General features: G+C 42.2%; 1 protein-coding gene across 3 annotated transcripts in view; it reads right to left on the reverse strand.

Annotated features, from left to right (window-relative positions):
* XYLT1 (xylosyltransferase 1) overlaps nucleotides 1-27,334 on the reverse strand; it is a 204,608-nt gene that overhangs the window by 37,449 nt on the left and 139,825 nt on the right. For all 3 annotated transcript variants that reach the window (XM_075058584.1, XM_075058582.1, XM_075058583.1), the window contains 2 exons: nucleotides 25,596-25,768; nucleotides 24,751-24,953 (listed from right to left, as the gene is read on the reverse strand). In XM_075058584.1, coding sequence (XP_074914685.1) covers nucleotides 24,751-24,953; nucleotides 25,596-25,768 — 376 coding nt within the window. The remainder of the gene's footprint in view (nucleotides 1-24,750; nucleotides 24,954-25,595; nucleotides 25,769-27,334) is intronic.

Genomic DNA, 27,334 nt, shown 5'->3' on the forward strand with positions numbered 1-27,334 from the left:
TAATAGAGAACAGGCCATGGCTGGAATGCATAAAGCAAGAGAATTTGGATGTCAAAATGCCGATATAATTAATAGGAACAAAGGAATTTAGAAGGTTAATTCCAATTAGTATGACTGGCAATCTGACACCAGTATTTTCAAAATTTCAGCTGACATGTCCAAGAATGTATTTACGCTTGACAGCTTTTGTGGTCTGTTATTTCTTTAACAATGGAGCAAAAACATTCTCTATTTATCTAGGTCAGCATATTTAGGAAAACTGAATAAATCACATTAAAAAGATATTCATCTCCCGAGTTGCATTCAAACCCACAACATCATAGATACAACACCCTTTAAGCAATGGTCTGTAATGGACTTGATGGCAGAAAACCTAAAGATAAAACAGCTGTCAATAGTACTGTATCTTGAAAACATTTCATTATTATAAGCCACAGAAAACAAAGTTAAGAGTCGTGTATAAAATGCATTTAACTTCTGGGGTCAGGCTGCAGCAACTTGGAAATGTTATCAGCCTAGTAAACTATCTTCATAATCTCATTGATTTTACCTGGACCAAATGAAACATCTGCCTATCAACCAGCCTGAACAACCAGGCTGTAGGAGCCTGAGACCCTCCTTCTATGCTCACTCATGTGAGCTGTAATACCTCCCAGGGTCAGACTCTGCATCTCAATTTGGCAACCTCAGAAAACTGCTTTCTGTAGAGTAAGCTGTGCAGATTTTCACATTTGCTGCTCCAGTGATTCTCCATCTTACTGGGATGAATAGGCATTTAGTGAATTTACTTAGCAATGCTTCCACATGAAATGGTTTCAATGGCTGACATCTTCGGGTGAGTTTCTAGGCAAAAGCTGGCATGCAAAGATGATCTTTAGAAATATAACCAAGTTTGGAAGTGCTTGAGCTTTAATTTCCTTACAGGATAAAAATCAAATCAACCAAAGTAACAATCCACACCACTCAATAAAACATCATCATTTCTAGATCGCTCACCAACCTGTATTTCGCTATTCAGCAGTGCTCTACCAAGTGTAATTGGACTTGGGGTTGCCATACTAACTTTTCGATACTTCTCACTTTTTAGATAATGCTTATAAATGCCCACATGATGTTTAGTTCTCAAAATAATTAGCAATTGACATTTTCCCACTTCTTGAAAACACTGGTGGCATCTTGGCCCAACTTTTAACATTTTTTTTAAAAAGAACTTATACAGAGTTTTACTCTTTGTCAATTAAGTATGCTTCTTTTCACGTGTTGACAACATGGAAATAAAACATCACATTTCCATTTGGTAAAACTTTCCAGTTATTTGACATTTAGATTTATGCGGTCAACCAATTCTCTGCTCAGCATGGGAGCACACTGAATTTCTATTAAGCTTTCATTCAAACTGCTTCTTCTGGCCCCAGTATCATGAGGATGCTGCACATCACCTCCAAATTATTCCACCACATGACATTAAAAAGAAAATCAAAGGTATTGAACATGCCATAGATGCTAATGCAGTTGCTAAAATCCTCCTCACCTTTCAGAAAACTTTGCCTTCAGGGGTGTATTTCCTAAATGCCTCTGGCACAGATTGCTACCACACTTCTTCACGTATGGCTGCAGCAGAGTCTCTACACCATCGCAGTGCCTCTGGCACTCCTTCTGAGAAATACTACAGACATGGGCCTATTTTTTCTCTAAGTAAGGCAATGGAAAGCTGAGATTTTCAGCTGAAGACATCACTGGGAGCAACATCAACTCCACACTGCCAAATTAAATTCTGCTATAGCTCCACAAATTTCAGGGATAATTCACTGAGCATAAATCTGGCACAAAATCTTTCACTAACCATCACGGTATAACAGAAAGTAACAAGTGCAACATATTTCTAGTATTTCCTTCCCAAGAAGGAAATAAAAAAGTCACGGGGATAGGGAGAGTAGTTCACGCTACTGATTAAAACACACTAATATACATATTACATTCCTATCAGTTTCCCCAGTGTGCAACACAGCATGAATACAGATAGAGGAAAAAGCCTTTCCACAGTTGGTGCATGAGACTGGAGCTGATGGATGCATCCACACAGCTTCCACCTTTATTTCCTTTTGTTATTAAACTCACTCGGACGGTAAGGCACCAGGGAGAAGGATTAGTCAGCTGGTTACCTGTGCTGTTAGCAGGGAGCGAGGACGATGTAAGAATAGAGAGGCTGAGAGAAAATGTGCAGTTTTCAGGTGTGCAGCATGCAGAGAGAAATGGGAAACTAATCCTCCAGTGAACGCAAAGTGTGGAGAAAGCTTGTGCGTGTGGGAAGCCTTCCATGAGAAGATGACAAGTGAAGAAGACTGATGGGCAAACAAAGCATTTTTGACTTCACTGATGTAGATTTGGTGTTAAGTAAGGGCAGGTCTGCTAGCTGGGACGGGGGGTCCATCTCCACCAGAACTTTACTGAGGTCACCTCAATAAGGTCCTGCTGCTTCCCTCATGCAGCAAGGGTGGATAGAGGTAGCAGGAGCCGTGCTCCATGTCTGCCTGCTGAGATGCCGCACAGCAAAACTCAGCCAAGCCTCCCACAGGGTCGGGCTCAGAGGACGGGCACTCGGCCGGGCAGGCGGGGGGCTCTGGAGGCTGTGAAAGCAGCTCCAAGGCTGCCCGTGACTCAACCCTCAGCACTGCTCAACCTGGGGATGTGGCTGAGCCCCTGGACTGGGACTCAGCCCGGGGTTAGGGTCAAGATTAGAGTTAGAGGTCTCAGGAAGAGAAAAGTGAGTCCTATAGTAAGAAGGGAACTTGGAAGATATTGCCAAAACAAAGCAAGGTCTGCTACCAATGTTTACTCATGAGGAACCCCTGGCCTGGGACTGAGGTGTCCCAGGGCACAACCAGGCTAACCAGGCACTCAGTAAGCACATATACATGCTGAGCATTGCAATAATTTCAGAATATGGCATATACACCAGGGACCGAAATGGAAAACTGGAAAGAGAAACACTGACTTTCTGTTTGTATTGTCTGAACATGCTGGCAGGTCTGCCCAGGAAGCGGTATGAGTGTGTCCCTTGCACAACCATGGCTGAACACTGCAGAGAACAAAAGGCAGTGCTGGGCTTGCTGGTTTTAAGCAAACCCTCCAAGTCCTGGTGACTAAACTAAGCAAAGAGCAGAGATCCCCTTAGTTTACAGCTGTGAAAATAGATTAAGAAAGTCTTTGGAGAATCTGAGAAAAGGAAAACAAGCAATTGTTACTTTTGGAAGGTAGTGAAGGCCAATATAAATGTCCTTGATTCAGCAAGGTACTTTAACGCATGGGTGACTTGAAGGATGTAAGGAACAGCAGTCACTTCAATGGGACTATTCATATAGTCAAAACTCACACAATTGCACAACAATTTGGCTAAGTTAGATCAAAAGTTCAGAAACTTTTGGCAGCACACAGGTACGGAAACAAGATAGTTTGATTCTGTGTAGGAATCAGATGAAGCAAAGAACAAGTGCTCTGTTGGATTCTGGGTTTGCACTCTGCTGTTTTGGTATTGCAGGGGCTGCCCCCTGCGTGGCGAGAGCCCAGTGCCCCTCTCCAGAGGGGTATTTCAGAGATGCTAGTGTTGGTCTGCCTGTCCCAGTGTAGACCCTGGGGCTTCCTCCCCACAGCCTGGACTGGGAACCTCGGGGCTGTCCAGGCACAGAGCAGGCTGTGGCTCTGCAGGCAGACGAGACCCTACTGATTAAAACAGGGAGCAGTGACAGTAAGAAAAACTTCCTGGGGATCACAGACTGCCGCAACCCAAGAAGCCACCAACTTAACTGAAACCCAGCCCCAACTCCAGAGCTCACCCACAACGATGCTGTGGCAGAGGCAGCGCTGCCAAAAATCTCTTTTGGTTTCTCTTCTGCTTCAGCAGCCGAGGTCACAGGTAGGAAGGTTCAGCTTGCCATCTGCTTCAAGTGAACTCACCAGTGAGGTCTTCAAAAAATGTCCTCATTTCAGGTAAATCCCTGGAGCGGGTTTATAAACTATTTCCTTTATCAAGGACCAGACTGTGCAATTTTGTTTCAGACTTCATGAAAAGCGCTAGGGGCTGCAGTGTATCTGCATACAAAGTATAGATCATCTCTCTGTCTCCTAGTCACTTAATTTCTGATCTATCAGAAAGGTAAGGCTAAATAAATATTTTTAGACATCATGCCTATATACAGTGTTTCTGCTTGGAAAGCAGCTCTCGTACTGGAGAATTGTTTTGTTACTGGCTCAAGATTTGAGACAAAATCTAATGAAATCCATGGAAATCTCTCCTATGGTCTCGCTGAGCTTTAGACTTCTATAAGCAACTTCATTCTCTTCAGCCCTGCTTCATTAGCAGTGCCTGGGAAAGGATGGCTTTTACTGCACCAGCTCTTGCCAGGTCATTCTCAGCATTTCATTCACCAGGAATACCCCACATTGTCGAAACTTAAAAGTCTGTCATGAACTTATCCTGAATTACGTGCACAAGCATGGACTAGGGACAGCTGTTAAGCTGAACCCAGACTACATTCCATTTTAAATCATTATCTTCTGGCATTATTTTCTTTTCTTCTCTTTTCCTGTATGCCTGCTCTTACATGCAAGCATCAGCACTGAGAAGTGGATTCTGCTACCCCTTCCAGGCAGCTGTAACTCACTTTAATCACAGAAGTGGTTACTTTTAAATTACAATGCTGGAATATGAAAGGCTAGAGCAAGACAATTAAAATGTGGCTTTAAAATTGTTTAGAACAGACCCGCTCAGTCCTGGTTCGACAATTCTCCAGAAGTAAAGGGCAAAGCCTGCTGGAAGCAACAATATCTTGGCCTCTTAGCAGTTTCTCTCCCCAAGCACTTACCGGATTTGAATGCGATTTTTGCCTTTAGTACTTGTGTCACTGTTGTAATCTTAATGTGTGGAAGAGTTTTTTTCTTATGCATTTTCTGATCTGACAAGTAAAAAAAATATTAGCACCTTTTTTATTGCTACATACATGGGGCAAAAGGAACTTTTTGTTACCCTGCCTACTGACACACAACAGGCAACAGCAGGATCAGAGCTTCTACAGGTTGCCCAGCTTTCCCCCAGCAAACCATCCTGCCACCATTAGGTAAGTGCATAATAGTTGTCAGCTGCAGTGACCAGCCACCAGCGAACCTGGGAGTCTTTGCAAATAAGCACACACCGGCACCTACAGCATTGCTGACAATGATTCTGCAGCCACAGCTCTGGGATTTTTTTCAGATGTTTACCACATTTTGCATAGAAAAAGGCTGTATTCCCTAGAAGAACAATACTGAAGTGCTGAACTGAAACAGCTGCACTGCAGTGACTGTGAGGACATTGTGCTGTGACACCTGGGCTCTGAGGGCAGCTCCTGAATTCAGGCAGCAGGTCTCACCAGACACTGATGCACACCTCCACACTGGGCCATACGCTTGCTTTCGGTGCAATTTAAACAGTCTAGGTTAGTACAGAACAACATACCCACTTGTGAGGAGACAGCACACTGAAAATGAGTAAAATTATTAATCGTGATTAATTTAGCATTATCTAAAGGCAAGCCTGCTAGCTGCTGCACAAGACCCTATAGGTGCAACAAAGAGGGACGTGAGTGCAGGGAGGGGGTTAGCCCTTGCCGTGGTGAATGGTGAACAGTGGTGTCAGCAAACACAGCGGTAGTTCTAGCACGGTATGGGGTGCTGGAGAGGTAGGCGACTATCATGAAAGCAGCTGAACAGACAAAAAAACAGAGTAACAAACATAAAGGGGAGCGTTTGGGAGAGTAGGGCAAGGAGGCTAATGCGGTTTGAAGCAGCCATGAAAGGCCTCTGAAGCAAGGATGATGAAGGCAAATATATAGTCAGAAGAGAGAAGTCAAAACTGTTACAAGTTCTCTCAGTGCCCAAAGCTTTGGTATTTCCAGCCGTACCCGCCTGACTCCTCTCCACAGTTTCCTTTCCCAGGATCACTGTGACTGTGCGAGGAGGGCACAGCCCGACAGAGCCCAGATATACGGCACCCCCAGCGGCTCTTGGCCAAGAAACTATTTCTAGAAGGTTCCTAGAGAAGAAAAAGACTTCAGAGAAGAAAACTGGAATTATGGGGCAAACTCATCTACTCAGACTTAAGCATGATATTACTCCACAGTTAAACATGCAGATGTGCACACAAGAGCCTGGAAGAGCTGAGTGCTTTCGATTTTGCTACCTTCTTCTCAATAAATTCTAATAATTATGATTAAGCTCATTGATTTCAATAAATGATTAATTTAATCTTACTTAACACATTATCGTAAAGTATTAGCACATGCCATCGCTGCCAAGACCACTGTGGCAGGAGAGTTCCTTCTCCAACTATTCCCAGCCTGAGGCTATCCCACCCTGCTGCCCTCTCCCACTTACGCAAGAAGCGCATGTGCTCAGACCGGCTCACCAGCTCCTGCAGCTGCCAGCAGCCTTGCATCACTGCGAGGCGCAGAGGAGGTGGGGAGGAAGGAGGAAGAGTTATTGCAAATTCCCACGTACACCTGTATGGCGTCCAGCGCGCCCTGAAAGCTTCGCTCCCGCATCTGCTGGGGACACGGCAGCACTTGGCAGTAAAGCTGGGTGGGATCTTCCTACTCCAGTAAGGGACCCTGATCCATACTGGCCCTTCCACCATGCCAGCTAGCACACGTGTGGGGGTGTGTGCATGGGTAACCTAACAAAGGGATACAACAGTGGAATGATTCAGCAGAAAAAAGCAAAAACCTACCAGACCTCTTCCTGAAGGACATGCTTACAGCAAGATCATCAACCGCACAAATGCAGCACAACAATACAGAAAAACCTCTCCCTGCGGGGTTCAGCTTTCGGACCCTGGATTTGCAGCCTGACCCTCTCACGCTCCCAACTCCGCCTCTCTCCCCGAAGGCAGTTTAGTGCAAGGGGAGGCTCAGAGGAGCCTGACCCTGGCTGTAGCAAGAAAAAAAAGACTATGCCACGTAAAAATGCAAAGAAAGGGGAAGGCTATATTTAGCCCTCACTATCTATCACAGAACAAATATTAGCATGGCAGGCATTTTTCAGAGAAGCCAATTCCCGTAACAGCAGTCATTCATAAAACATACCATAAAAATGAGAACGACAGATACGATTTCAGAGGCCAACTGCATGTGGAAAGCTCTAGGTGACTGTTAATACCTCTGCTTTTACAACAGTGTTGTCTTAAATGGTTTGTTTTGTCTTTCAAGTCAGGTTTAACAGAGGAACAAGATAATGGAAGAAAACTATTGCCTTAGCAGCTCGGCTCGCTCGAGTACTTGAGAGATTAGAGTTCTGCTCCAGCAACAGCGCTGTCGTCTGGGCTGGGAAGTCGCACCCGTGTATTTCAAAGCATTAGCTTTCTGCATTTTGATGCTCCAGGCACTGATCAGTCATCACACGGGATGCAGCTACTCTCAGTGCAGCTCTGCCAGTGTTGTATGACTCTCAAGACATTTTATTAGCAATACAATAATCTTTGCTGTACTTTCAATTACTGCTTCCCATTCAACCATTGTCTGTTTCCTGTGGAAAAGAAAAGAACTAACATAGTCACAAAAGAGTGAAAGTCTTCTTTAAATGTCACACTGCTGAATAAACCTCTTTCTAGTGAGAGCACATAAATGCTTGGGTACAAAGGAGATCTACTGAGAGAAAAAGAATATACTCCATCGTTTGCTTCCTGAGCCACTCCACAACCTATTTTCTATAAATTCAAGGCTTCAGATGGCATTTATAAAATAAATAAATAAGCCCACTACTGACAGGCAGCAGCACACGCTTAAATGAAAATCCTAAAGAGACCATATAAGAGAATTCCACCAAGGATTAATGAACAAATGTGATTAAAACTATCTACAGCTCTGGACTGCAGCCAAAACACTGCCAGGAGTATTTGATATGTAAATGCTTAAAACATTTGCTATGTGCACAGCCGTTGATGCAAAGCCTCTACAGAGAGTTTCTTCATCTAATTAGAGATATTGGTTTAGCAAACTTCAGAGTTTATAAAAACCCTCAACGTCTCATTATTCTTTTAAAATAGAATATTCATTTGTTTGGAATGTTTTCCAGCCATATCCCATGAAACCCTGAAATGCCTTTGGCTAATGAAAAACTCCAGCCCTGTATCAGCTAATAAACCCTACAGCTTTTATGATAATAAAATACTCACCATATGCACTCATTAAAACTTTCTGACTTGTTGCTTTTTACTTTCTTTAGCTATTTGCTAGGCATAAAGTAATCTACTCAATTTCCAATTATTTTATAGTGCAATTTCAACACGAGCATTTAAATTATCCAGAATCTTATCAAACACACCATACTATGGCGCAATCACTGTGTCTCTGATCTGGTAAAGCACTTAACAGCATCTGCTTAACTGTAGCACACTTGTAGCTCTTCTGAAACGATACGACTTTCACACTATATTCTCATAAATTACTTTATGGCTAAGGGTCTACATCTCCGTATGTTAGGAAGCAGCATGCATAATGATTACACACAAAATTAAGAGCCGAGAGCTGTCCTTTAACTAATCTTAGACCTCTTAGGTGCACAGGTACACTTATTAAGGAGACTTTTGCAGGGAGGTCAATCCAGTTGCATCCCAGTTTGCCCATCTCTACCACAGACATATCACACAACTCACCGATGGTTTGAGATTTAACCCATTGATAATTACGAAACATTTTTAAAAAAATCCCTTCAGTCCCAGGAGTACCTCTGAACTGATTTTAGGAACTCAACTGTCTGTGACAATGACATTTTCTGAGCATCTCTACTGCTGCAATAAAACGTGAAGAAATAAGAACGCTATCCCGTAATACTGTGTCATATGCAGCTCTTTTTTTCCCAATTTTAAAGCAACCTATGTATTTTACCACAAAATTATGAAATGCATTATTTGAAGTAGTTTTCCTTTCATTACTCTTAATTTTATGCAATCGCTAAGCCTAGATTATATGTATACTATCAACAATGAATGCACTGAAGAAACACTTGAATAACAAAAGCTTCCAAAGCTCCTTCCAAATATGCAACTGCACAGAACCTGGTACACATGAAAATAATCAAAGAAAATCAGTTACACACAGGATGAATTATTCCCTAAATAACCTGGTGTTGATGCATTCAACTCTGAGGCATTTTGCTAGAAAGGAAGGAATTGTTTCACCCTGATACGTGAAACAATTTTCTATTTATTTCTCTACTTCAGTTTATGAATGCTCAGCACATCACTACTAGTATCTTTTTTTTTCATCTTGCTAGCCCAGAGCTTGAGTGCTTGACAGATAGCCTTTGCTAAAAATGCCTATAATTGTGTATTTCCAACAAATATTTTTAAGTAAAGGCAGAGACGTGTGTCTAACTTAGATAAGAGCTAGAAAACTTGTTAAAGGTATATATTGTAGTAAAGCAAAATTCCTTTCCCACTGCATTCACAAGATATGTCAGTTCAGTTGAACTGCAGGTATGGAAGAAAGCTCATTTTTATCAGTGCTGGCAAAAACTGTTTATCAAGCCTTGCTGGCATTCCCATTATTCGTATTTGGAAATTACAATAATGCAGACTGGTGAAGAGAAAATACAGCAATATGGGGTTTAGACACTTCAAATTATAGCCTGATCCAAAATGCTTAGCATTTTTGGATAAGTAACCCTAAGTTTCGATGCTTACTCAGCATTATCTCAGCTCCAAACATGAGTTGGCTCTCCTAAACTAAGGTGCCAATCTTGAGTAAGCAGATTTCATTCTGGCATTGGTGCATTTCATGTTCACAAGCAGAAGTTTCTGTTCATAGGCATTAAAAAAAAGAGAATTAAGTTGTGAAAGCTATTTAAGAGAGAGAGCTGCCATGTTTGCCTGCTCCCCACTTCAGTCTCTGTCTGCCTGGAGTAGAGCAATTTGTCTAGCCATATTTTAGTCTGTTTATCTTGGCTCTAACACATTTATAGTTTGTTTCCAGACTTTTTTGGCTTTTGATCCCACCAACACAAATGTGCAAACTGAAAAAAATTGCCTACCATACAACCTTCTGCTTTAATTTTTGTTCTCTGGTAGACCCAACGGTTAAATATTATCACCCCTGCTGTGGTTAACAGGCATGTAAGGGATAAGCCACGTATCTGTTTTGGGTCTCTTCTGCCTTTGCAGATAGGATGCAGCATCCTCCAGCGGTAGAGTGGGGGTGCTGGCTCTGGCCCGAGGGGGGGCCCATGGAGGGGCACAGCTGCCGCTCCAGAGCCGGACCAGGATCCTTGGCAGTAACGCTGCTCAGCTCAATTCTGCTCTCCCCTGAGCAGCACAATCAATTACTTGTTCCTGTCCATATTTACTCTCCACGCCACATGGCAGACTTTCAGAAGACAAGCCAACAACAGTCATTGCTCTGGTCCAAAATTAATTCTTCCCATATTAATGGTACAAAGGGAGGAGAAGTATCAGTGCAAGCAGGGGCAGGTGAGCTTGCACACATTGTGAAGAACTTCATGGATAACTTGTCACACGCAGCCAGATGGGTTCAGACAAAGTACGATGAGGCCAATGTTCCTACCCACTCTAGCTGACCTTCCACTAATAGCTGCCATTGACACTTTAGTCAGCAATTTTCCAAGGTAGCTGTGGTTAGAATAAATGGAAAGAATTGCGATTTTCATGATAAAACTGCACCAGTCAGGTGGCTGACATCAATGAGTCCAAGTCTGAATGTTTTTAACCTTTTTCTATTAAGACTGTATGAAGTGATTGAATGCAGAGTGCAAAGCTAATGGAACACATGCTAAGCTAATGAACACACACTATCCGCTGAAAATTCAGTGCAGAAAGGCTATTTTAATATTACACTGTCAAAGGTCTATCATATTTTACATTTCCATCTATAAGGAAGTTGAGTGTTGACATAAATGATCATTTTGATAGACAATGAGCAGGAAGCAGCAGTGTACCTGAACAGGTTAGCTACACAGCTTTAAGCCACGTTGCTATTTACATTAAGATGCATGTTTAAAGAGGATTCATGCCCAGAATGTCTAAATTTAATGATGTTATTTACTTAATTTTAACCCCACAAGGAAAACACCCCCAACATCTTGGGTGTTATTTTCTCTCCTTTCAGCGTATTCCTATTTAACAACTTTTATGACAATAAGGGTTTTCTCCCACCAGAAAAAATAACTTGTGGAATGACAGAAACATTGGTAAATGCACTTTCTGCCCATTATTCTACCAGGTACATGTTGGAAGAAAGCAGTATATAAATCAACCATTATTTTGTTCCTTAAAATACTAACATTCTTAGTACTCTCAACAGTGACGTAAGTTCCCTTTTTCAATTCCTTTAATCAATGAAAAAATATTTTTTTCTATCTTCTTTCCAGCTGATAAAGCCCTATGCAAAAGGCTGCATTTCATTCTGTTTTCATATCCTCAATGCTTCAAAATCAGTGCAGTGCACTCAGTTTACGCTAGCGTAAGCCAGACCATAAACCTGGCTCTGCGTTCTTGGAATGGGCTATGGGAAATTGTAACAAAAGTTTTGTGGTGTTTCCCAGTTTAGAGGCTAGACTGATCAGGCTGTGAAGATATGTTGTTAGCACGTTAATAGACAAAAATTAGCACTGTCTTCCTATCACTCTGAGATCTGCTCTGTTTTTCCTTGCTTACGCATTTCGTAGTAGGTAATTCTCCATAAGAAGAGTTCCTGAGCAACCTTGTTTTTCCATAAGGCCCATTCATTAATGTGTCAGACTGGCAGAAAATGTAATTGCTGTCAGTTACTACATGACTTCTAACAGCTGCTGAAATGTATTTGCCAAATAACTTACTTTGCACAAGTTGCCTTTACCTATTATTACAATAACAAGCTATTCCATTACTAATCAACTGCATCGATACAGAAATCAATATAGAAAACTACCACATTTAACAAGCTAACACACGAACTCTTGATGGACCAAAACATGACCCATTCTCCTGCCGATGCTAGGGTATCATTTGTAAGGATGCAGCACTACAAAGAGTTAAGACAGACATGGCTATCCTATCTCAAAAAAACCCTGAGCCCACTTAATATATTTGCTGAAAAGCATCTAAAAAACCCCAAACAGTACTGAAATACTTGCCTAACCAGCTGCTAATACCCAGGGTTATTTAATTATTAAAACTAAACATGATAGATTTTTAGGTTTATCAAAGCACTGGGATTTTATTTAGTACAGAACGATGCTCCCTGCTTTCCATTTTTTCAGTGTTTGTCTGCCATTGCATATTCATGTAGAACCTCATCTGCCTACACGATACATCCCATTTTGACAAAAACAATAATCACTGATTAAATAAGCGAGTGAGCTGCAGAAATGATCAAGTCCATCACTCAAATTAGTGAGACTTTGGTTAAAAGAAAAAAACCTAGATATGGGGCTGAATGGGATCTTTGTTTGTTTATACCGTGTATATTTTACATGGCATATTTTATATTCAGCATTTTTTCAGCATCTCTAAAATTAAATTACCAAGAGTTTTGTGTAGAAGAGAAGAAATTAAAATTAAATATGGCCATAGATTTAAAGCAACCGTTCACTTCATCTGATTTGTACATTCCCACATCCATCTGAAATTTTATTTGTACAAGTCAGTAAGAAAAATGACTTGCTCATTAGGCTGAGTAATTATAATAAAAAATGCTCACTTTCTTCCAAGAAAGTGGGAAGAAAGAGACCTTGAGAATGTTTTATGTGAAGTAAACTCAGTAACAAGCAGTATTAACACCTCTGCCTTCTCCACCCTGCTCATCATTGCAGAGCTTTGCCTGCAAATCGTGGAGTCTGTCAGTCTGGGGGTGAGACCCTGCTGTCCTGCCAGTGGAGACCCTCCAGCACCTGTGAAGAAATGCAGCTGTGTGCACAGCACTCCCCTCCTGAGACATCTCACCCTGGGGCTAGGATCCTCGTTTTCACATGCAGAAGGGTAACGTGTCCAGGTATCAGGCTAGGCCAGGCTGCGTGCCAGGGATGGATCTACCCAGCAGATCTACCTCAGATTTAAAGTCCATCATTGTGGGCTGTGTGTTCCTCAATCAGCTGCAACAGTCTTGCAACCTAAGACTCATGAGAAATCTTTGCTTTTCTGGATGCGGTCGTTAAGGTGCCACTTTTCCAGCTTAAATGTTAAATTTTCGTCATTTCTCAGTTTCTGAAACCTAACTTGCTCTTGCTCTGATTGTGTGCTCCCCATGGGCCAGGATTCACCCCACTGCTCCACCCTCACCCATTTGTCATATCAGGAAACGAGAGCCTTTCAATCATATCTTGCCCATATCACTTTCAAAATCAGCACATGCCTGGCAAAACACCAAAGAGCAGTTCACCGCAGGACTTGACGGAAAACGTTCCTCGCCGCACACTCAGCTCACCGCTGAAGCCACCCCACCACAGCCCCTCTTTGCAGGGCCACCTCCCAGCTCCGCGCAGGGGAAAGCATGGCAGGCGCGCTCCCAAATGCAAAGGTCCAGCGTCTTCTGCAAAGCGCACCAGGTACATTCCCTGCTGCCACAGAACACAGCGGCTACCCAACGCTTCATGTCAATAAAGAAATGGAAAGTGCTCAGGCTAAGCTTGCAAGCAGCAGGAAACCTGAGACCACTGTCCCACTGCTGGAAAAGGGAGCAGGAAAGCCCCTTCTGAGAGGCTGCAATGTATAGCTTAGTCTCTCGACATTGGTGTTGGGTCTTGCCATCTCCCTGTTTAATTTGCAGTGTAAACCTAGACAAAAAGTGGTCAACATAGTCTCACGTGGTTCTGAGAGCAGATGGTCCTTCTGATGCAGTGGGAAAGATGTATCTGGGTAAAAAAACTTTTTTTTTTTTCCATCCCACACTTTCCAAGGAAAAGGCAAGAGGGAATATAAACTCATCTAATGATGGCCTTCAATCTCCTAACTAGAGTTATCCCAAGAAATGAACAGTGGGACCCCACTAGCAGAGGGGCCATGCGGTGCTCTCTGCACCAGGGATGCAGCCAAGAGCTCTTCGTCCTCCCGGTGAGACACTGCTGCTGAGGCCCTTTCACAAACCTCATTTAAAAGTAAAGTGAATTAGAGTAAACCAGGCCCTTCCCGAAGCTCCTCATGGGCCTGCCACTCCCTTTGATCCCTGAGCTGCTGAATCAACCTGTCGGAGTGCATCAATTCAAAGGAGCAGAAGGCAAAATAGGGAAAATGGGGTCAGGCTAATGGGATTTAACATTAATTCTGCACCAAGCCTGAAAAGATGGAAGAACAGGGCCTGGGGGGTGAAAGGGATAATGAGCTGAGAGTTGATGGAAGGAAACTTAATTGGTTTTAACATCAGAAGGTCACATTTTGTTACCTTTATTTGGGTTGAGCAATAATCTTATTTTGACAATTTGTGCCAGCTGATGACCTGCCCTGCTCTTCACTGGGATTCTTTCGGAGCAAGTCAGTGGAGAATGCAGTGCTGGAATGAGGGGCACAAACATCTGGCAGAGAGGTCTGAGCGAGAAGACTGCAAAGGGAACATATAGATCCATTTACTGATGTAACTGGGGCTGATGAGAAGACAATTGGGAGAGTGGGAGGCTGGTGTTCCCACTCACTGCTGTGCTCAACAGAGCTGCAACCAACACAGCCTTATTTAGTCACGAGATCAGAAGAGAACCAGTGGTTCATTCCAACTCAAGAAAAGACTATAAAAAAGGCATGTGAATTTAAGTTAGGCAGTCTGTCACCAGCTGATCTCCCGACCCTGCCAAGCCTTACCTCCTAGTGGACAGGAGATGACCTGGAGCAACATCCTGGCTGCCTCCCCCCTTCTGGGTTGCAATGGTTCAGAAACCTGGAGGTCCTCCAGGCCCTTCGTGATGATACCCAGCACTGGTATCTCTTGACACACCACATGTACCAGTTTCACACACAGAAGAAAGATCAGGGTGTTTCAGCCTTCAGGTACTGTAGCTGTCACCAGCAACGTGACTTGACCCCTGCAGGAACAGTTTTGGTGCCTACACAATACAACCTATATGAAGGTTTAGCAATGACATCGACCCTCACAGAGCATGCATAGCCATCATTCTTGCAAGCCTTTGCCACAGAAACCATCTGGCAGCTACCTTGTACCTCACTGGCATGGCACATCCCATCTTCAGAATACAATGATGTGAGTCAATGCTAAAACATCCTCCAAGGCTGCTCCAATTATTTAAAGCCATAATGTGACACAAATAACCAATTTGGATTTATAGACCCTTTTAGTCTTCAGCTGTCCCAAGAATGCATTGTTGCAAGATTACTTGCTAGAAATTACTTCGGGGCAGCAAACTTTTAAACAGAGATTGACTCTGTATTTGGAAGACTTGGCCCCAGACCAGTTCCTAATGTGGCAAAGAGTGCAGTTATCCTGATGAAAGAAAGGTTAGGGATGCTTGTGCCTACACCTGGTTCATCAAGTAATGCTGAATGATGGATATAATTAAACAGCCTGTGGCAGAATAGAATGCGTGCTACAACAAACCATTTAGGGCCTCATTCCCTCCAATCAGTCTGGAACTACAGAAGCGCAGTCACAAACATAGTTAATGGTATTCAGCACCACTATTTATATAGAGAGAGATTCAGAATTATCATATAAATGCATTGCAACGAATAGTGCTGTGCAGGACAAGCAGAAACGAAGTATTCAACTGTAATAAGGTGCAACTGTAAAAGCCAAGTAACCACTAATTCTACTTGGGATTGCATAGCAAAATGCAGGTCCTGAATTTCTGCACCACCAGGTCAAAGCTTTCACAATATCTCAAGATCTAAAGTTTTGACTAGTTGGCACCAGGGACAAAGCATGCACAGAGGTGTCCTACTGTCTTCTGATCCACCCAATCTCTTCAGCACTGAACATGCACAAAGGTATTGCTTTTGGTCTACAGAGGTCTGAGAGCTGAGCCGGGCTTCCTCTGCAGTGTTTATAGACTGATGAAGTGGGGTTTGTTCCCTGCAGAAGAGAATGAAGGCGGAGGAGCCTCTTAAGCAATTCCCATATAAGGGACCACACTGGAAGACCTCAGCCTCCTGCTTCCCACCTCTGTCCTGCAACCACCCTTCTCCATGCCATAGCTCCCAGAGCCTGTGGACTGGAGCATCAGCACATGGCGTGGTCTTGGGGACTTCACTGAGTGACAGCAGCAGGCAGACAGAGCAACGCTGGATGCCTCTGTACAAGTTAATACAGTATTTCCCATCAGCGGTCCCCATAAATCTGAGGGAGTGAGGCAGCTGGTAGTCAGCTGGCTCTTAGCTTGCCTTGCGATTCTACGGAAAAAGGAGTTTCCACAGGATCAGAGTAAAGAGAAGAGGCAGTTGGGACTGTACACTCCTGCCACCCTTGCTCTGTAACAACAGTGGATTACTACTGCGTTTTATTTATACAGAAGTGCTTTTAAAAAAAATATCTGTTGTTCCAAAGCAGCTTTAACTCTATTGCAAAGTATTTCATTCAAATCAGCCCTTCAACTCACTCACATGCAGTAATCCTGAATAAAAGTCAAAGTACATAATTTAATATCAAGACAAGACCAGAATTTACGTATAAATTGGTTGAAAAATCTTTAACATCAAATACCACTCAACTCTTACATTTTTAGCCCTATTGTGGAGAAAAGGAGTTCACCTATTCCTCTCCTTTCTATTTCAATATCACCACTAAAAGACTGAATCAGAACAACGTTTCTGCTCACCCTTTAATGGCCTTTTTGTTCACAACTATTTAAGAGTGGCTTGGGAAAGGTATAATAGCACATGTTCTGGTTTCATCTTCACTTTGAACTGCCACCAGATATTATTTTGCAGCTGTTTTATTGTAAGTGGCATCCTGAAATCTAAACAAAAAAGTGTCTTAATGGCAATTGCAACAGATTTTTAATTTCCTGAGAGAATTCAGAGATGTCACAAAGGGAGAGCACGTTTAAAATGCAATGCTATATAATAGGAATGTTTCCCTCTTTCAAGCAGTTTTAGCTTTTGGAATTTGATAGTGATTTTATTGAACCTTCTAAAAAACCCCAAACTACCCCAAAACCCAGCTGAACAGAGATTAAAGAGTTTCTGCTCATAGAACCCAGGTAAACACCACAAGGACCTGTTTCTCTGCAGCTTCTGTTGCCCACCTCACAAATCCAGAGTAAAAGCCACTTACAGAAAAGCTGCAGGAGAGCGCGCAGGAGAGAAAGTCACACCTCAGATTTCCCTAACAACCAACATCCCACTACACTCTCAAACCCCACTGGAGCTTCTTGTCCAGGAATGCAATGAGCAGCTGAGTACCATGGGAAGGGCTTGCCAGTATGGGACAGCTACTGGGGAATATTGCCTAACCATGGATTTAAAGTACAAGAGCCATTCTGCACAAAGGCCCCTTTTTTTCACTTGGCTATCCCAGACTATTTGTCCAGAAAGACAAGCTGTAAATGAAAAACAGGTTTCATAAATAGCTCTGGAGCTCTGAAGGTGAAATAGCTGAGCTGGCAAGATCCCTCATACTGCTCAATGCCTTCCTCAGCCCCAACACATCAGTTACCTTTACAAAAATACTACTCTAAATATTATTCTAGCATCCTGAAGACAAAAGACATAACTGTGCTGCCTAGGAACCTATGGTGCACATTATCACAACATTTGTACTGTTATATTGTTTATATATCAGGCTGCATGGTAGCCCGTGAAGACTCATATTTAACTCTCTTTTAGGAGATAGACTGTTTTCTCAGTCATAAATAAGTGAAAAATAAATTGCATCCAGAAAGCAAATGGCGAGCAGATGAAAACCCTTTGGCTCTTCGCTGGAGAACCTCCCTGTGAGCAGCCCCCGAGCCAAGACAGAAGAGAAGAAGATACCAGCCAGGCAGCCCAGCAAGTGCTCAGATGCTCCAATGCCCATCAAACTGTAAAGCTTGCCATCTGGGGCTTTCATCTGCCAGGCAGTCCTCTGAGTGGTCTCAGACGCTGGCCCAGATGCTTCAGTTCATATAGGAAAAGATGAAGGGCTGAATGTTTAGCACCATAATCAACAAGATAACATGCTGCCAAGTACAAGGGTACTTTGAGTAATACCGCTATTCTAAAAATGTGCTTTATTGATGCATCTTTAATCTGCATGCACTGCAGAGATGCCTGGATAGCCAAACCAGTCTCCAATTTGGGCTGTGTTTATTTCTGTTGCCAGACTGAGGCTGCTATGGAGAACATTTCAGAAGTACTAAATATCCAAAAAAGTTACTAAGAGCTGCAGAAGTCACAATTCTCCAAAAGCAAAAGCTGTTTTATAGCCTTAAACCCAGGAGGCGAGGTGGAGAAAGAGTAACCTCAGCTGCTGTGGCTTCACAGAGAAAGGGTGGGTCTCCCGTCACTAACATTTGCCAGGTTGAAGAAAATACTGTTAACCTCAGATGGAAAGAAAAGTTTTAAGCCACAATAATTTCAACATTTCACCCCACCCATTTGTGACCATGCGCAAAACCACTGCTTTGCCAACCACTTGTAATTTAACAGTAAACCAGAGAAGTGGGATAGCAAACCAAAAAGATAACCTTCAAAATAGATATAAATCTCAAGCAAATGTGCTGGCAAAGTCAGGAAAGAGGAGGAGAAAAGGTTATTTGAGGGATTTAAGAAAGAAGCACATCTGAAATTCTCAGAGAATGCAGATTCAAGAAAAACACTGATAAAGTTCCTTTTTGAACAGGAAAAAAGATTCCCTGTGAAGCATTAAGAGTGGATTGACATCTGGCTTGCCAGCTAAAGATATTCTGAGCAAACAAAACTGCATACAATGTCAGTGACAACACTGAGATAAAAACCTCGGGCGCTGGCATTTTAACAGATGTTGTACTGCAGAAGCTACCTGCACTGTACTCCCAGTGCAGTGCTTCAGTTCAGGATAACATTCAAAAGGGCACTTTAAAGAATGCTGTATTATTTGCCTAGTGCCTGGTACATTATTCTAGGGGCAACGCCTGCATTTCAGAGCAGGATTGCAACAGGTGGCTTTGTATGGGGTGTAAGGTCAGATTCAGCCCTGGAAAGTCGGTATCCTTTATACAGGCTTTCATGTCCAGCACCAGCTTATGTACTGCCAGGAAGGAAATATCTGTAAGAGACAGCTCTGATGTCTGAATCTCAGTGAGTCACAGAATTGTTAAATCAAGTCGAGCCAAACTGATGAGAAGTCGAGAGAGAGAGAAAGAGAGAGAGTGTGGAACTGCCTTTTGAGCCAATGTTTTTGGCTATCCTATTTGCCATTACACAGCTTCCATCAGCCCTTCTGGCTTTGGGATTTCTAACCATCATGAGGGCACAACTGGGTCTCAGACATTTCTCACAAAGCTAGAGTGCTGTACGTGCATTTCCAATACTGCATTTCAAGCCTGCACATTGCAAAATCTGAGTTTTGTAAAAGCAGGTGAAGAGCTCGAGTCTGGTTTACTCACTCCATGCAAACTGTATTCCCTCACCTTTTTCTCCCAGTAACCTGCTTCAAAGGTTCTGTTATTTGGTCAACTGCCCAGGTGAAATCTGGGCAGGTCACAGTAAATTTGACAGAGCAAAAATCATCCCTGATGTAGTTTATATAGAGTGGTAGTCACCCATGTTTTGCATGGGATGAATCTGGGCCAGTGGTTCACACAAGGAAATTGCTGTTCTCTCAGGTAGTTCTGGCACCTGAAAAATAACTTGAAAAAGTGCTAATGCATTTTTCCCGAAGGTTAAACTTCTTTCTAAAACCTGTTGGTTATAATTATTTCCAGCTGCCACCAGAATGAAAACCTGAAGACCTATTCCCTCCACTCCCACCTTTTCTTTGCTGCCTTTTCTTTCACCACTTTGCTGCCCAGGGACCTCATTCAGAAGTCATCACTTTGGTTTTGTATTAACCAATACTTCATCTGGCTGTTCGTAGAAGAGAAGGATTTCAAATAATTAATTTTTCTCACAGCCATTTTGTCTTCAGTTTCCTTTCTTGCTATCAAAAGGCAGCATCCCCGCTATAGCCCCAGTGCAGGACCTAGCCACGTAGTTATTAGAGATGAAAGCTGTGAAGATGACAGATGAGCAAAAGGACAGCTTTATCACTACTAGGCTGTCTACCACATTTGGATTTGGCAGGAGTTCAAATAAAACTGTTGATTTTGGGTGGTTATCTTTGCTAACAACTGTCCTAAAGAGTCAGGAATGCGGGTCTGCTGGAGGAAATGCAGGACTGAGAGTCAGACTGCCTGTCTGCTGCTGGCTGATTGGGCTGGAAACATTGACCTGAGAAAAAGGTTCATCTACTTCAAAGGGCATCCCTCAAGTTTCTAAAGGAGCATTTAAATCGGTAGATGAATATTGCTATTTAGCATTAACAACGTTACCTTGACCATCAGAGGACAACACAATGACACAAGAGCAGGTCAGTCAATAGTTCTTTGCTAGCTCATTTTTCTGAATTTCTGAGTGTGGTTCTGGCTGACAAAGATGATCTCCATAAATTACACCAAATTGTCACCTGTTTAAAGGACCAGTCCCAGTCATATCATCCCATTTACTTCCTGGAGTCTGTGGCCACCCTTCCCCAGGTGCTATTTGTATTATGATACACATTTCATTCAAGCTGCAGACCAAAACCTCTATTGAATGGGTCTCATTTGACCGAGTCTTCACAACACAGGCTTTTATGGAAAATACAGCTATGCAACCTTTATCCTAAAATAGTGCCAAACAGCAAAACACAAGTAGTTTCACTGGGTTTCTTTTGAACTCCTTTGTTATACCTGATTGCTCATAATTGAAAATGTAGTTGTATCTGCATTCCTGGCTCCGACAATAAGCCACGCTATTTTCTTACTATTCTGAAGCACTCCCCAAGCTTCTGCTAATAATTTTACTTGACCTTTATTAAGACCAAGCATTAGCTGGCAATAAGATTTGGTGATCCCTTGGGTGATTGAGGATCAGTGATTTACTGTAAATTATAAATAGTTCAAATGTTTCATTATGTTTATTCTTTATACAAGCTTTGTGGCCAGGTAAGCACTGACATGACATTCACTGTTAAATGATCTCATTAAACTTCTTAATTTAAGTGGTGCAACACTTCACCTGGCACGTTATCCAAGGACTCCTGCAATGCACATTAAACATTCAGCATCAATAGATGCTCTACCATAGTTCACCTTGTTGGGAGTGAAATTTCAGTCCCTGAACATAAGGTTGACTACCTGATGTGGTTTCTCAGAGACAATAAATAATGCAAATAGATACCCATGTAAAGTAAGAGGTTAAAGACATCAGTAGCTTTGTCACAGAGTTTTGAAAGAGGCTCTTGGAAGAAAAGACTTTAAATCATGAAAAAATGCCACTAAAATTAAAAAAGTTAAAAGGAAAAGGAAGGAAGCTGCTGGTTTCTTTGATTTCTTTAAGAATGCAATGACTGAGAGAGATGATTTCTTGAGAACCCTGAAGGCATGTGTCCCTTTTTTATTCACAACCCCAGAGCAAAAAGAGAGGCAATCACACAACCTCCCACCTCAGAGTCGCTTGTAGAGGTTTGTCTTTAGTCATTTCATCCCTTGTTTTCCTGCTGAGACGTTCAGTGGAGCTGAATGGAGTCAAGGTTGGATAATGCACCACATCATTTCACTTAGGCCAATAAATAGCATACTGCCTCACGACTAAAGGGAAACACAGTATTTTTGCTGGAGGTGCCTTTATATCCAGACTCTGTTTGCCAGTGATTTCTACTGTAGTAACAACTAGAAGTACATGGATTAGGACCTCCTTTGTGCTAGGTGCTGGACCTACACACTCCACAAACGAAACAGTAAGGCAAGAGGGAGAATAATAGGGCTATCTGAATTTTCCTGGCTTGCACATGTTTTATTTTACACATTTTTAATTGTTTCCGTCCCAAAATGAATGGTTCTAATATTTTTTTTTCCCCTGCCATTGTATGTATGTATGATCCTTGACATCTGCTTGTGGACGTCTCTTCTGAAGGATGAAGGGCTCCTAGCAATAGTAATGGAGCCTGTGAACATACCAGACTGCTCCCTGGACAGATTTAAGCTTCATCATATAGTATTAACCCCACACACTGAATGTGTTTTTCTGACTTGTAAGGCTGGATTAGCTTTTATTATCAGAAGAGAAGTAGTAAAGTTTTCAGTGTTACAGATGGAATGACAGATGGGAAGCGAAAGCTTAATGTGAAGCAGCTCTGGATAAAAACTATTAATCCACAAAATTCGTATGTACTTATGCGGGGAAACCTAGCAAAAACCACTGCAATATGACTAACCAGTCAGAGAAGTGTAAACTGCCCCTAGCCTGTTATGTGACAAGTCATGGCATGAGGTCTGAAAGAAGGAAAAACCTCTCAAACACCCTATTTACTATTTCCTGGAAAAACAATCAGCTCTCTATGGGGTATGCAGAAAGGTAATGCCTTCCTGAAGATTATAAAGAATATTAATTTATAGCATCTTCACTATGAAAATGAAATGGACTCATATATATATCTGATGAGATAACATTTTCCAGGGTTTATAGCTGTAATATTCCATATTAAAAAAAATTTAACAGTACCTATAAGTCACTGTCATTAAAGTTGTAGCACTGAAAAAGTCTTTTTACTTTTTGTTGAAGTGCATGGTGTGGAGAGGAAGCACATTGCCGTCAGTTCTGGTAACAGAATACTTTGAGAGAAAGGGAAGCAAGCACTTCAGATGCCTGCATGGCTGCTGAGAGCCCACCATGCAGCTCTGAGAGAGGGTGCAATGGAGAAGCACAACCTTCAAGAATTTCACCCATGAAGAAACAAGATGGCACTTGTTTAGAGTTTGAATGACTGCAAGATAATAGAGCATTATTATAAAGAATCCATTAACACCCAACTGACTACAGTCTAGTCAACAAATCCTGTGATTGTTTATGGCCATGTCTATAAGTGACTGATCCCATTTGGCCTTGTGGTTTAACTTGTTCCACAGGGAACTAAGAGCAGTTGAGACCTCCACAGGTCATGGCCTCCGCATTACACAATGTTTAGGGTGGACTTAACATGCCAGGATAACTGGATACATCTGCTGGAACTAGTCTATAATTATACTAGACCTTCAGCAATTATTCTCCTACAATTTAGCCTACTTGATTCAAAGTGCCATCACCTACCTCTTCCTTTATGGTCTTGCATTAGTCTACTTTTTATCATCCGTGCAGCATTCCTCACCAGGAAAGTGAACAATAGGGAATAACAAGCTAGCTTTTCCCAAAACTCAAGAGATATACAGAGAACTACATACTCTCCCTTACAAGCAAGGACAGTATGTCAAAATTGTAAGGTCTCTTCCTGTTGGACACCAAAAGTGTTTAAATCGGATGCAACATGAAGTATCGTGATTTCTTAATTCAAATCCCCACGTTCCAATATCAATGCAATCTGACTCTTTTGCCCTTCCCTAATTTTTCTCTCCAAAATGTGTTGCATTTCACTGACAGTGCTTAGAAATGGGCACTAGCAATAAGGCCTTTTGTCAGTTCTCACAAAATCCTTCCTAAGGCATACGCTCACGTTTTTTTTCATTTTTCACTTCAGTGGGGGTTTCTGTCTGAATAGCAGCTTCATAAAGGGACCCATACTTTGAGAGAGATCTTGTGGAAACCTAATCAGTGAAAGGCAGTGAAAGCATCTAACATATTCTATGAGTATTAAAAGCATGTTATGTCATCACTCATCAGAAAATCGCCTAAGAAAGTTACTTCCCCTTTCATCAATTCAACATACAGAGGAACAGAAGTCACACGGAGAATTTCCTCTTTCCCTCTTGATAATTCTTACAGCCTAAACCCAACAGTTTAAGGACACTTGTTTTTTTTGGAGGGGTGGGTCTTTTTTGGATGTTGGGGGTTTTTTGTTTGTTTTGTTTACAGACTACCTACTTTTGCACAACGTAGTAAACCTTACAGAATGCAGCTGTGGGGCCTGGGTTACGTAAATCCAGAAAATACAATTTCACTTAAAATCACGAGCCTTGTCATATGGTGGTGTGTGAAGTTCTTTGCCTGACACCATGTGAATAAAGATATTCAGGCAACAGTTGGTGCTGAAGATATAATTGACTCCTATCAACTTATTTGTCACTTCTACTATCATTATCCTCCACAGAAAAAGTACTAAAAAAAGGAAGAGGGGAACATTACCTTCACTGAATCTACATTCATACCTTCAACACTTTCTGAGACATCAAATCAAACTGTTGATCAGAGCCCTGGGAAGGGAGAATCTCTCTGTGCCTGGGGTCCATCTGCTGAGCCCCAGTACTTCTGCTACTTTACTCATCCCCTCTTGCGGGTACCCTTGCCGGAAATAACAACTAAACAGAACAGCCCCTGCTTCCTCAGTAAAAGTGAAGAACAAGTGCTGCCAGCCTGCTCACAGCTGCAGTCCCTCCTAGGTAAGTGGCAGACACACAGGGGTGAGGTGATTGTCTCATTGGCTAAAGCGTGGCTGTCAGACACCAGCCTCACCAAGAGGAGTCTTCTGCTGTAAGACAGAAGAAACTGCCCCTCCAACCTCTGCTTCTTGCAGCACAGCATGGGCATGTCATCCCTTATATCCTTCAATACATATTTCCTTTAGGAACAAAACATGTACATTCTTAAAATGCTCATTGTACCTGATCGGGTAGTCGGCAGCACTGAGGTTAATGAAGAAATCCCATGGCCAGTCATTCATCTCCATTAAGTCCCTCATGGTCTGCAGGTAGGTGGACAGAAGACTTGCTCCTCCCCAGATAGTTGCCATTCTCCAAGAAGTGACTCTCACATTTGGGTACTGGTTGGCAAACTGGAGCACTTGCCGGTGCAAGTAATTGGATCTCTTTACAGAAGAAAAAAGTAATACATTCAAGTTACTCTGTCCAAAATTGTCCCTCCCTGCGTTCACTAACCACCAACTCTACTTCTTGACTCGCTGAGCGTTGCCATTGCTTTGCCCTCACTTACTACGGTGCACAACCTTCTTTTGCTAAATGCTAATATAGAAATGTACAGAGACTCTTGTTTAGTTCTTTTTATTACTACTACAGTAATCACTAATTGGTGTAACTAGCTCTTATTTATCAATTTTCATCAATTGATCCTGAAGGGCTTTCATAAAGGAGGTGACTGTTACTACCTCCTTTTTACAGTGTGAAGCAACTTGCCCAAGGCACCCCAGGTCAGCTCTCCATCCAGTGGGCCTCCACTGTCAGTCTGCATCAACTTATTAATTACTGTTAACTAAATGTACAACAGACAGACACGGATAGATAGTCATAGACATTTAAGGAGAAATGAAGGCTGTTACACAGAGAAGATAACAAGGAAGGAAAAAAAAAAAGAGGCTCCAAACACATAACAGATGGAGAGACAAAAAGTGACATGCACTCTATGCAGCAGAGGTAAAGAGAAGATGAAGATGACAAAGATGGGTAGACCGACAGATGGCCAGACAGGCAATTTATAACCAGTGATATATTACCTTGTCAACATGAATGTAATAAAAATGGTCTTTATGGTAAATAGCCTTAAACATGCGTTGGAGCTGCCGAGAAGCTCTGCCATGAACAACCAAGACAAATGCGATCCTGACTGGGTTGGCTGGCATGTATTCTACGGAGTCCTCATCCCACTGTACATTGTTGTTGGCTTTTCCTGTTCAAAAACAAAACACAGGACATCTCTTGAGTGTATCCACAGGGCAGGGGTGCAGAGAGCAGTACACATTTCACCTTGGCTCTTTCTTCAAAAGCAGTTTCTAAGGAGAAGAGAGAACTCATGAGGGGTGCCAGCCTGCATGCCATCAAGATCGTACCCCTCTCCTCCATCACTGTACAGGGTCATCACTCCACGGGCAGCAGCCGTGCCAGCCTTCCCCACACAGCCCTGCCCATGTGCCTCAACCTGGACAAGGCTGCATGAACACAGATAAGTATCCAAATGTTTATGGGTCGGACCAAGCTCTACCTGGCTACGCGCATTTGCATCTTCAAAGGAATCACCTTAAAGTTTCTAAGCACTGTTCAAAGTATTCAAAAAAAATGCCAAGGCCAACTTCCTCCCTCCTCCTCCAGAAGTGAAACCCCCCATTTATCAAAAGATGCTGGTTCCCCTCATCAGCACAGCTCTGCTGAGAAGCTGGTGAAACTCTGCTACTTAACAGCTGCTCAGGATTATCTCAACTGATAGCATTTATTTGTAACAGCAGATGTATACTGGAACATTTAAATGGCAACCTGTGTATCTTCACTTCTTTGTGTAGGAGAGGGGCTCTTACAAGTCTATTTAAAAATTATGTTCATTTTTATTTTAATGGAGGAATTTCTGATCTCCTTTTTCTAAAGCAAACACCACAGTGTAAGGTTAAGACAGGATATACTGATTAACTGAAGACCTGGAGGGACGTTTTTGCTCAGGAATTTAAAATGCTTTGGTTTTGGTTTGCGTAACAGCTCTTTAACTCAAAAACCTGAACACAATGTAAGAAAAATACAATTTTATCCAAAACCTGACATTAATTCTTCAGTTAAACAACCTCTTCAGTGCTCTGACCTTGTAAGGACCTTTCTCAACAAAAAGACTTAGGAAGAACCTGGAATTTTGAATATAAACAGAACAAGGAAGGAAAGTGCCTCAAAGCTCAAAAAAAAAACCCCCTCTGGCCCCAATTTTCCTCTTGCATGTTTTAACTTTTTTCTTTTTTAAATGAAAGGCAGTATCAATGTCTCAACAGTTACTTAGTCTCTTCCCATTCCCCTACCACCCACCCCTGAAAAGTACAATTTTTCAGAGTCCTAAAATCTGAGTTGTTACTTTGGTTTATTTCCTCTAAAAGGTAAATCTATTTGACAGTCTTGAAAAGTCTGAACTTCTGATTATACTGAAAATATGTATTTAATTTTTGGAAATGCATGTGAACATGGGCAGGACTCAAATGTTCATTTCCCACTTCAAGCAAAGGTTTGGAAATGGCCATGCATGAACTGAACCAGCTAAAAGCACCAACTGCAATCATGTGTGAGAACATTAACACACCTGCCTTCAACCACATGCAACACTTTGGCCAAATATGATACTTCAAACTCAATGCACACCTATGTTCTCAATAAATAACTAGCTCGATAAAACTCCACAGCCAGGCTAGCAACCACCAGTGGGACAGGACTTTAACCTGCTTTGTTTGAAAGGGGTGTCTCCTGTGCCCTCCCAGAAAAACAACAG

The sequence above is a fragment of the Buteo buteo genome, chromosome 27 (assembly GCF_964188355.1).
Source record: "Buteo buteo chromosome 27, bButBut1.hap1.1, whole genome shotgun sequence".
Classification (NCBI taxonomy): Eukaryota; Metazoa; Chordata; class Aves; order Accipitriformes; family Accipitridae; genus Buteo; species Buteo buteo.